This window comes from Coloeus monedula, assembly GCF_965178545.1.
Source record: "Coloeus monedula genome assembly, chromosome: 1".
NCBI classification, from domain to species: Eukaryota; Metazoa; Chordata; class Aves; order Passeriformes; family Corvidae; genus Coloeus; species Coloeus monedula.
The window spans coordinates 18,250,502-18,263,206 of NC_138781.1; the positions used below are offsets into that span (position 1 = coordinate 18,250,502).

The window sequence follows — 12,705 nt, forward strand, 5'->3', positions numbered from 1 at the left end:
TGCCTTGAAAATCTGTAACTTTCTGGTGTGTGATATAGTTTGGCTAATTAATCCTTGCAATGTATCACATAAGTACCCAATGCATAATATTCAGTTATTAGGGTACAGGAAAATGGCAATAAGTGAAATATTTATAACTCTTAACAAATTCTCAATCCTTTTGGAGGGGAGTGATTCCACATATCAATGTTTGTGTGCAAAATATATTGGTGAAGGGTATTTCTGATTGCAGACAAGAGGATATAAAAGAAAAAGTTGAGTGCAAAAATTACTATCAGTGTCTAGTCCTGCACAATGTCCAAAATGGTTTTAAATCTTTATGTAACTTGCTATTCAGTTTCTTTAATGGAAGTATCTAGGTGCATGTATAGCATGTAAAAGCATTTGATAATTCAAGCACAATTGCCTTAATCATGATTCAGAAAATTGTGAAAATAATATATAAAGGGGTAACAGAGAATGAGCATGTTGTATATTTCTGAATTAATGTTTACAAAATAGGGCTGTGAGAAATAGGAATGTTGACTTTTCACACAGAACAAAGATAGATATAATTCAGATTTAACCTTCACTGATGTCAAATCATTCCATAGATGATCTCCAAGTGGAGGAGGAGAAATGGTAGAAACAGAAATTTTACTGTTTTTCCAAAAAGAGCCAAAAGTAGTATAACTTCTTTGCCAATAAATGGTATGCATTGTTATCTTTTTATGTACCTTACTAGCATTGCCATACGGAAAGAAGCTAATGAGATAGGAAAAGTTTCATTCTTACTAAGAAATCTTGAAACTGTATTTATACAAAAATTAATGAGAAAATAGGGTCATAAAGAATTTCTTCCTAATTTTCAACTTGAAGCATGGGGTTCAAGAGAGCTCAGAAATTTCCTTATTTGGAACCTGTGCTGCACAGCTGATAAAACATGTCAATATGCTGATGTTACTTTACTATGTTAATGATAATATTGTCCTCGTGCTGTGCACAAACATGAAAATTGTCTGAATTAATAAAAAAAATTACGGGGTGTTTATTACAACACTCATTTAAAAAAAGATGGATTTTGTTACTGCATATAAAGACTTGTAAATGTATTAGCTGAGCATTACAGTTTTATTTAGCAAGTCTGCTTAGTACAATTGTTTAAATGTTCTTTTCAGAAAAAATTAAAGGAGTGAAGGTCTTTTTCTTTCACTGAAATTTAGTGGTCCTGTTAAGCATGTACTGGCTTATTTTCTAGGCTCACTTTTTTTCCAGCTGTGAGTGGGAAACTTCAGGAAATCATTCCTAAAAAGCACCTTGAGGTGACTAAATGGCCACTTCTTTATATCAAGATGGACAAATTGAAAATCTGCCAACCACAGTCACCAGTGCAAGTCCTGCTGGACTCCCACCCAAACAGATGACACGTTTTGCCTCCTCTGTGATGCAGATATGGGGGATTGATAGTTTCAAAGGTAGGAAGTTCTAGACCAACCTTGTAGATGCTGAAAGCAAGTGGCATTCCTCTTTCCTTTGTCCTCCCATCAGGATAAGAAATACTGTCATAGGAAGCACTGAAATAATTTTAGAGGCTTTTCTTTAAATTGCAATGGCACAAGTGTCCCCAGTCAGCAGCAAATAGGAAACAACTGTGCAGTACCTGGCCTGCTTTGAGTGGGTCTCTTAGAAGTCTGCAAGAACATGGCCATGTCCCTTTTTATCAAGAGGAGTGGTACTAGCAGAGCTTTTCATGTCTTGTGTTGCATTCTGGTAACACTGCCCTTTCAGAAAGCTTTGTTTGCACACTATGAAAATGAAACAACAGTGGTAGCAAATGGCAAACCCTAACTTAAAAGTAGTACTGAGGCAACTCTCATTAGTGGCCTTTTTGTCCTCATTGCATAATACAGAACAGTCTGGGAGGGGGTTATGTACTGCTAACCAAATAATTTATTTTCTGATATTACAGTGGGTATGTTGCTCGTGTTCTGTTAATGGCATTGCCGTTTTACAGATGGGTACACTCAGGACCAGAAAGGTTAAAATCTGAGCATTAGCAGCAGCTAGGGTTGAAGGGGTGGTTTAAGTGTCGATACTGTGGCAGTCACAGCTGAGAGGAAGGGCAGGGGGTTACTAGTCTGGTACTCAAGATGCCTAGATGGCATTCCTTCACATGGCACAAACTCTCTGTATGATTTCAGATAAAGGTTCTGCATCTCAGATCCTCATATGGAAAACTGGAACAATAGTATTTATTTTAATTCAAATTCTGTAGTTAAAAGCCATAAGATTAGGAATGCCTGGGTCCATTAAAGAGTTGAGTAGCTATGAATTCTATGACACTAAACTCTTGTTAGAAGCTAGATTCATTTTCATCATTCTTGTAGAACATAATCATCTTCAAGTAGAAGTCAGTGAATATTTTTGTAGAAACAACCCTTCCTACTTTTTATAAAGCTTTATAAAAGTATTTACATTTAGGATATATGCCAAGTACTTGATGTTTATAAAAAAAAATCAATGTATTTTTGCTAGTGTGGATTAGTACTTTAATGATTGGATCTTTAACAGAAACGATGGTCAAAATAAGCTGTGTATCCTGTAATGTATTATAACTGTTTTATGATGTTGTTAACAGCCTTATGACTGAAAATCTTCCAATTTGAGAACTCCAACTTAAAACTTCCGTATCTTTTAAATACAGAAATCTTCTCAGGTGCAAACTGATTAATCTTTGTCCACCGCTTATGACTGACATTGCTTTTGTGGCCTTTTACTGCCAAGCTTTTGTTTGCATTTTGGGGCATTACAATCATACTCCCTTCCTAAGATTCTGATTTGTATTCACTGAGTCTGTACAGCGCCTTAAGATATTTTGCCTATTCAGAGGCAGTTTGAGCTTAAATGTGCTTTGCTGTGAAGTGGCACAACTACATCATGACTTTGTTCTCTGCTTCAGGGCTTGAACCTCCAGTACAGCTCCAGTGCAGACAGAAAGGAGAGTTGCAGCCCAAAATGTGCCAGCAAGATTCAACAGGGCTCATGTGTCAATCAAAATTAGGTTCAATTCACAGTCAACAATTTCTGTTTTGTTCATTTCCTTTGTTTCTTGGTGGACAGGATTGTCTCAGGACTCTTAAGTCTATTTTTATTTTGCCAATTAAAAAGTCTGTCTGTGATATGTGCAGATTCCCATTTAAAGTTAGTGAGAAAAATTCCTTAGAATTAGCAGAGGAACCCAAAATTGCAAAATCTCCAGGATTCTGAGAGCTTTGTTACATACGGTATTTGTTAGCAAATACTACCTGCCTTTGTTAAACAATTCAAATGGCTTCTTCAGTTAACTTGTTCTAAATGCTTCTAAAATGCTTCTGTGTTTCTAATAACCGGGTCACTTTGGCACAAAAGAAACAGCAGCTTCAGTATTCAATGAAAATTTAAAAGCTGACTGTTGGCTAGATTTCATGTTTCCTATTTGGGCCTTGAATTTTTACATTTTCTCCAAGTTCCTCTATTTGAGACTTGGTACTAACAGAAAGGAAAGCTGGCGAGTCCTTTTCTGGTTTGCATCATTGTGGCTTAACTTTTCCTTGGTTCCACAAAATACATAAGTGAATGTGGTTGAGTAGGATTAATATAGTATGGGCATTTTTATTCTGGGAATTAAAATTCATCCTTCAATAGTTCTCATCATCAATGTGTGTCTGCTTTTTCTGCTTCCTCCAGTGGTCTTTCTAATAGAACAATTACTTGTAAGGCAAGTGATTAGAAAAAAAAAAGCAGGTTGCAGGTGGCAAATTTTTTCAAGGTTAATAGCCCATTTGTAATGGAATATAGTGACCTTAAGGAAATATAAGGATTTGTAAATAAAAAAATACAGGGAATTTGCACTTCATTGCTCAGCTCTATTGACCCTGAAATGCAACCACCGCATAGGAACTAGCAGAAAGCTGGTGATAATAAATAATACCCCATGCTGGTGACAACACCATAAATGTTCGTCATAATAAACAAATACTGAGAATGGAGAAACATACAATTTAAATATGGTCTGGGACAACACAGTACAAATTACAGCAGTGTGATATTAAAAAAAAAATATTTGGGTTTTGACATAAGTACCAAATATTCTATCTGCTTAGGTTTGCTTTTTGTATTAACATAAGAGTTAAAAGGTCTGTCAAATGGAGTCTCCTCTTTCTGTGAGATTGTCTGTGGAAGTCAAGAGTTATAAGTTAAGCAGTTCAAGATTTTGATTTTTAAAAACTGGCCTAAAAGCAGAATAACTTCCTGATGAAGGGGTTTGTTTTTGCATAATTTTTTTGAAGGTTTGTCACCACACAGATGCTCAGCAAATAAATGTGTTGTTTCTTGGTATTTTATGTTTAAAATCTAAATATAGATTTATATAATATATGTCAATCCTCATTTCTGTGTTTTCTTTTCATTCTGCAGTTTATTGTGGAGTGTCATGGGAATACACTTCTTCCCCAGTTTTTGGGCATGTACCGGCTTACTGTTGATGGAGTTGAAGTATATATGGTTGTTACAAGAAATGTGTTCAGCCATCGTTTATCTGTTTATAGAAAATATGATTTAAAGGTGAGAAATAACTGCTGATTAAATAACTGACAAAGTAGCTGAAAGTCTTTACTATAAATGTTAGATTATGCTGATGCTTGAATATTGCTCAGAATTTTAATTAATTTAAAATTGTGTTATGCAAGAGCCAGCATAACTGATTTAATTCTACACCTAGGTTTATCAAAACTAAAGGATGGTTTCATAGACATTATACAAATTTATTTGTTTTGTGCATTTTTAAGGACAGCAGTTTAGCCCAGTAGGTTTGCTAAATGTTGCTAGTGGTTAAAGGTAAAACCTTCACACTAGTACAATGATAATTCTGCTTCTTATAGGTTTTTATCAACATTATGGAAAGCCACAGTTGATTCTACAGAGGGCTTTTATAAAACGACTAAATAGCATCATTTAAGCCAATAAATGCTACTAACAAAGTACATCACTATTGCAAAAGCTTAATAATTTGTGTTATTTTTTAAAAATAATTCAAGTGAAAAGGAGAAGAGTCTTTAAAAAACCAAAACATCTGCTTTTATCGTAAGATCTGTTTTGTTTCAGAAGCTTTATCTGCTCATTGTAATTTTGACAATAGTTAATATACAGTGCTTACAACAAATACCCAAAATGTAGTCTTAGTCTTTCTACCTAAGGGATTGTATTTTAATTTCCTTGGTAAAGTATCCCCTTAGAAACCTACTTCTTTCTAATACATTTCATTTCTATGTGCTGAACCACTAAGTGCATCTGCAAGCTTGGTTTAAGATGTTCATTTATCATTCTATATTAAGAGATTTATAATGATATGTAGTGCACCATCCTTTTCTACTGTCAAGTCTCCTTAGCAATTGCTTGGATAGTTGACTGAACTTGATTTATAAGAACTGATTTCCAGATTGTCAACAATTTACTTTCTGATATTTAGTATTATTGGCAGCAGTTGTTACCAGAGAAAGTTATTTCTTTTAATTTGAGAGAACTGTGATTTAGATCATCACAACGCCCAGATGCATTAAAAAGGGCATGAAAGCACAACAGAAAGAAACTGTAATTATATACAGTATGTTCTTAACATTGGTGTCAACAGCTCTTGCTGTTATTTGCCTCTGTGAATGCTTCTGTACTCTACTCAGTTTGTCCAGCTGGACAGCATTGCTTTAACTTCTCATGCAATTCTAATTTAACATCAATATCATATTCCTCAAGACAAACTCCTTCACTGAACAGATTTATAATGACACTGCATATATTATAAATTACTTTTTCTTGATATTCTTTGCTATGGCATCTGCAGTTGTAGATTCAGAGTCCTTTTTTGTACAGGAATATTTTTGACACCAGCTTAGAACTCGCTTTGTAGCGCAAGTCTCTACCTCTGTAGATATGAGAAAAAAAGACCACAGATCAGCATAGGATTTCAAAGGTATTTTCTTGGCCATGGATGCATTTTGTTATGATGATTTCAATGTCATTTTGTTGCCAAGTGTCAAATTTTACATCCTCCTTAATTTTTACTGTTGTGACTCTTTTTTAGTAGTCTGTTGGAGCACAGAAGACAATATAAAAAGTGTCTCCTGAGTAAACTAAAATGTTAGGCTTTTACCAGGCTTTATTATCAGTGGAGAATAATTCAATGAACTCCCTGCTTGCTGGGCCATACATAATAACCAAGAGATACTGTCCCATACATCTTTTCTCTTCATCCTTTCTGAGTTTTCTAAGTTTCTTTCTGTAAACAGAGTAAAACATGCTATAAAAGGATGTTGTTGGGTATCCTCACATTCTTTAAACTAGTAGGACTCCACTCCAGCACTTCTTTACACAATGCACGCCTAAAAAACAGTAGAGCTAATTTAGCCATCTTTCAGTGTCCAGTTACCATATTTGTAGTTACTATTTCTTGCAGTGCTATTATGTGATAAACAAATGCTGGGTATTTAAAGATGTGGTCCTGCTCCAAGAAATTTGTAAGGAAACATATACAGTCCTTTTTTTGTCAGCTCCAGGTTATTCAGAAAGCACCATATTGCCTACTAATTTTAATCTATAAAATAAATTTTAAAAAAATCCAAAATGTCTTTGGCAAGCACTGTAAGTCTTGTGAATCCACAGTTGGTCTCTTCTTTTTACTCCATGTTGCTGTGAGATGCATTGTTCTTGTTTGTACTTTATGATCTTTTCAATACTTTTTGTGTTTATATTGTGTGACATCCTTTTCAAATGTGTATTACAAATGTCCGAACAGTTATACAGAATAGGCTATTCCATATCCATGCACCTAAATTGGCACAAAAAGATGAGAAGTCTGCCAAGCAAACTGAACTTCCAGCATCATACATTCAAAATGAGGATGAGAGATGAGGAAAAGCTCCAGGAATTAGGAGGACAATAGATGTAGAGCATTTGAGGATTTAATCCATCTTTCTTCTCTCATGATGCATCTTCTTCACATGATTGCAGCAGTTCAGCAGTCCTGGACATTCTACCTACTGTATCACCTTTCTTTAAAACATTTCTCAAGTTCAAAAGGATACAGTTCATCCACTTTTTGACCTGTTATCATAACATTTTCAAATTAGTTTCTGACATATGCACATTTTTAGATCCATTTTTTCTGTTTCAGGGCTCTACTGTGGCTCGAGAAGCCAGTGACAAAGAAAAGGTATGGTGCATTTCTGTTTCTTTTTCAATTAATTAACCTGATAGCTAGACTCAGAACAAACATAACCAGTGCTGTTCTGTCCCTTTCCTTTTTTTCTTCCATATTCTTCCCTCTTGAGTTCTACCTTATCCCTCCTTTATCTTTCCTCTATTTCCTGCAGACCTTTGAATATTGGTTTGCAAAGGTGTTGAAATTTCAGAGGTAAGTGAGCCAATCCTCTACCTCCTCCTTTTCCTTTTCTCTTCTCTTAGTTTCTTCAGGGCCTGCCTTGTGCTAGGAAAACATCAGAACTTTGTTCCCTTCTCTCCTGCTTCATCTTCTTTCTCTTCCTCTTTTAATATTGAGATTTATGAATACTCTGTCAGTTAATGGAATTATGTGATGGGACACCACTTCTAAACTGAATGCGAGGATGAACCACACCTTGTATTATGAGAACCTTTGGGTATGTAAAGTTCATACAAATGAGCAAATGACTGACAGATTCGGATGTACATGTAGCTATAATGAGAGACAGTCTCCCCCAAATTCTGGGCTGAAAAGTTCTTTGCTCTAACTTTGCTCTAAAAGGAAATAGGTTGCTTTGTTTTTCTTCACCTCCAACTTCAGTTTATTTGGGAAATTTAATGTTCTCAAAATCAGGTTTTCTTTGTGGTTTTAGCAAAATAGCCAGATGGCATTTTAGGAGAGGTTTCTCTGGAGATTCTGCAGATAATTGGAAGTGGAACATAGTCTCCATCATCTAAGACTTCTTAGAGCTCAAATTTGGGTAAGGTTTAACAATCCATGGCCCTTGTTTTCTTAATTTGTCCAAGCACATTCCTCCTGAATTAGCATGAGATCATTCAACAGCTTTTAAGAGACTTCATTTTATGTTGTCCCCAAATTCCATTCAGATAATTTGGTTTTTTCCTAAGCAGTAGTTGTACCATACCTGCCTCTCTGAGTCTTCTACAGATCACACAACTGCACAAAGAAGGAAGGGACATGCAGTAGCTGTCAGTTCTTGCTGCACGAAAAACTCTGTGCCAAGTTTTTCCACCTTTCCTAAGGCATGATGGAACACTTAAAATTCTTCTTCCAGCAGTAGGCAATACCACACCCCACATGCCATCTGCAGCTACAATTGTCAGCATTAGCTCTCTTTTGCTGTACCAGGCCCTCAAGATCATGTCTTGAATGGTCTCCATTCTTTCCTTGTCATCTGTTTTTGTTCTTGTTTAGTGGTGCAACTGTAGTGTTTTTAAAGGGGAGGGATTAACCCTTCAGTGTCTTGCAAACAATACCTAATGTCATTGAAAACCTCTGCTGTACTATTAAAATAATCTGACAGAAACGAGGAGGATATTATTTGGATGGGACTGCTTCAGGTTGCAGCATTAATGCTTGGAATAGTAACATAAAATTTAATGATATTATGTATAGTCAGCTATACAGGAGCTGATACTATACAGATGTTTACTGAAGTAGTTTTGAGCAGTCTTAGGAATATGCCTCATAATAAATAGATTATTAATAGTGCACATATACTGTAGTTAATACATTGAGTGAGAACCTCAAAGAAACAGTGCCTTAATTTTGCTCCTGTGTAAGTTCATGGCAAAATTACTGTTGAATTAGCTTATAGCTAAGTTGAAATGAAATTACGTAGTTTTATATAACTGCATACAACAATTATTCTCTAAATTTTATGTGAAACCATAACTTATCAACTTCACATCTAGAACCTTCCCTTTGATTTTGAGTACTTCTCTGAAAAATATACATAAAAACTTCACCCCCCTAATTCTTATTTTGCTATTTTAATAGTTTGATTTCTTGGGGATGGAACTGCACAATGCTTATTGATGTTGGAAACAGAGAGTCTGAGGCTTTCAGAACAGCTTTCTGTCTCTCATCATTCCCCTCAAAACCCCAGTGCAATGCAGCAGGGAAGTGACAAGCCTGCATTCAGAACAAAGATTTCTAAGAGAGGGAATTATTGGGTAGTCTTCTATGTTCATAGAGGGAACAACATTTTACACATTGAGACTCTTAGGGATTCAAGCAAGGGAAAATTAGTATTTTCCTTATTACGTGGGTTTTGTTTAAGTTTTGGAGTCTGCTGTTTGATTTGAAAGGGCCAGAATACATTTTGCCTGTGGATTGCAGATGTTCAGAACATTTGTCATCACTATGATCTGACTCCTGCAGTAGGCATGACAACAGATTTACTCACTTAAACTACTCAAATGTTTCTAACACACAGTTTTTAGGCTTAAATAAAAAGGGTGTTGTATATTTATATGAACAGACAACAAAAGTTTAGTTCTGAAACTGAGCAGTGCTAAAGAGCTGCTGTCATGAGATGTGTCTCTGCACATGTGCCACTGGTTTCAGGACCTTGAGAACTCTCGACCTGAATATGTAAATAGTCCATTATTCCTGAGTGGCAAGTGGAGCCCTGTAGCATGTTTTTTTACTTCCATTTTCTCTTAAGTAGATGTCAGTATTTCAAACCTTTTGATGTTATCTATGAGAATCTCAAATCAATCTTAAGATTTGAAAACAACTGGAAAAATCTGACTTGAAAAGGGGGCGGGAGGGGGTGGGGAGGCATTTTAGCAAATTCTCTGAAGAGATTTTGGCATCTCCTCTCATAGAAGAAATTGTCCTGAGCGATTAAACAAAACCAGACAATCTGAAAACCTTGGCTAGTGTAGTAAATTATTAACTAATTTTTAGCCAGATGCAAGCTAAATCATCAATTTATTATCTTGAAATTACATTAATATTAATAGAATTTCAATTAATGATGGTAAAGGTATGGTTATTCACATCAGAGAGTAATAAAAGAAAGGAAGCTTTTGGTGCTAAATGTATGGCTAAAATGTCTGGCAATGGCTAGTTTTTAAATGGGCTTTTAAGTAATTAATACTGAGTTTCAAATGACAACATTCAAGTAATCAAATGGTTTTCAGAATATCAAGAATAATATGTTTACTTCTCTTAAAACTGCAGAAGTCAGAAAACAGAAGATCTAGTCTTTCAGTCACATTCTAATGCAGACTGTAAATCTTAGATAAATTACTTTGTAAAGGCAAATTTGGTGAAATTTATGTTCTCAAGTCTTCTTCCTATCAAACTAAAAGTTTTATTTAATTAATAAACAAGAGACAAATATGCAAAAATATTTAATGGATAAGAAAATGGAGAAAAAAATACGATTCTACTTTTGTTTGGTAGTGTAAAATAGGTGTTAGTATTCAAACATTTTTTAAGATCAGTTTTTAGGATGAAAAGTCTGATTGAGAATGGTCCTTTTCCATGCTGTTTGCAGTTTACCTCCTGTTTGACTGTCTTCAGCTGTTTAGTATCCTAACATACTGATGAGTAGCTCTGAAAACTGTCATTTCAATATTTCATGATAATCAGTGCAGAAACAAGCACCATTCCTTCAAATCTCACCTTAACACACAATTCCTTTTATTTGTGTTACAAATGATACTTTCAATAATAAAGTCATTACTTGCTTGGCAGCATGTATCGTAACATGCACTTACAGATGCCTTGGATTTTGAAAGAACAGTATGTTTCAACAGTTGTCAAATTCTAACAGCTGCTACTTTTTATTTTTCAGGCTTTACTACTTTTTAAAAATTTTTATTATAGTGGGCATTTTCTATTCATTCTTTGGACAGTTTTGCCCTCTTAAGTGAAACGAGGATAATGCAGAACTCCCCTGGTGGTCTGGCTGCTCACAATTATGCTGTACTTGCAGCAGAATATCAAATTAGTAGTAACAGCTGACTCTACTTGTACTGATAGAATCTAAGCTGTTGCTTGTGAGTGAGCAGCTCAGAAAGAAATTTGAAGAAGAAAAATAAAACCTAACTGAACTGATACCCACCACATTTCATCTTACTCAAGCAATTTCAGAGATTATTACATGTTTTTAAACTATCTGAAACTGGTTGCATTGCCACCTCTTTAGTATGTGTTGTTTCATAAATCACCATAAATGCAGAAAAACTGTAGTAAATACAATTGAACAAAGGATTTTCTATTTGAGTTTCTTTTTGGAATAAGATTGCCATAGTTGACAGCTATGTTACATCTTAATTAAATTGTGTGCAGAATACTTAGCTGTGATAATTAGATTGGAAGTTGTCACTAGACATTAGCTTTGTGTTTTACTTTATATATTACAACATATAGTGATTAACTGATTTCTGAGGGGAAAATATAACCCAAGGAAGAAGGGCTTTAGTAGCAGAGCATAGCAACAGGATCACTCAGTCTTGACTCAGTTTTTTTTTACTTTTGGTGTTACTACATAACACTTAATTCAAGGTAGATCATTCCAAAATCTGAGCTATATTTTCCTGCTGGTTTAGAATTGCTAATTTCAGAACAGCATTTTTTTACTTATCCTATTAGTGTTTTCAGTCAGCTTCATGTGCTGATCTCACACAACAGACTTGTGAAGTGTCTTAGATTTATCTGTGAAATAAATCTCGAGGTTGCAATGTACAGAGATTATAACTTTCAAAACATCACACTGCAAAGACAGGAATAGACATTCAGGGTCTTGGTTTCAGCATTTAGCCTTCTCATGACACCCAGCCCCATTACAGTTTTTCAAAACAAATCACTAGTTTGCATCTGTTTGGTTTTGGGGGGTGAGGGGTGTTTTGTTTCATTTTTGTTTAGAAGTCTCTTTTCCATGTGTTAAAAGATTTTTTTAAATAACTGGAATTCTGTGTTGCATTTTATATGTTGCAAGTTCATTTTGCAGCAGGAAGACATTAATGCTAGGGGTAATTCTGGATGCATTTCCTTGAGCATTGAAAAAGACAGTTTCTATTTTGGTGCAGGCTTGAATACCTAGCTAATTCTACAGCATCCTGACAATTTTTTTTCTCCTACAAAAATACTTGTTGTACTGGTTAAAGTCATTCCAGTGTTTCCCCTCAAGCCCTGTTTTGGAGTTACAGCTCTATTTCCATTGCCTTTTATACTGTGATGTCAAGTGGAGCTGCAGACCCTTGTTTGTATAGAAACCGCTGTCTAGGGCAAGGCAATTTGTACAACAAATTGAACCCAGCTCATAGAACTATTGGAGGCAAGAAGCTGCGTAATTCAGCCTTCCAAAGGAAGTTATTCTTCCATCTTGTGTATCTAATGATTCCAAACTTTTGATTCAATTCAAAATCACCTGCTCCAAATTATTGCAAACTATATTTAGCATTGTAGCCTTATTTTTTTCCAAATACTGCCTTCCATATATGCTGATGAGCCCAGTACTTTAAAAAATTAAAGTGTATGTGGGCCATTTGCTGTTAAAGAAGTCCAGAGTGTGGACCTTCACTTTTGGCAGATGTTTTGCATAGTTTTCAAAAGTTATAAATTGTAAGCCAAATTTTTCCATGGTTAGCTGTGCAAATAATGTGACTTGTGACTAGTTCCAAAGAAAAAATAAGGCTGCTGTGCAATGTTTCTCC

General features: G+C 35.2%; 1 protein-coding gene across 2 annotated transcripts in view; it reads left to right on the plus strand.

Moving 5' to 3' along the window:
- PIP4K2A (phosphatidylinositol-5-phosphate 4-kinase type 2 alpha) overlaps positions 1-12,705 on the plus strand; it is a 106,326-nt gene that overhangs the window by 80,709 nt on the left and 12,912 nt on the right. The window contains exons 5-6 of one of the 2 annotated variants that reach the window (XM_082296516.1): positions 4,435-4,581; positions 7,184-7,222. In XM_082296516.1, coding sequence (XP_082152642.1) covers positions 4,435-4,581; positions 7,184-7,222 — 186 coding nt within the window. The remainder of the gene's footprint in view (positions 1-4,434; positions 4,582-7,183; positions 7,223-12,705) is intronic. The other variant, XM_082296517.1, reaches the window with a different exon arrangement.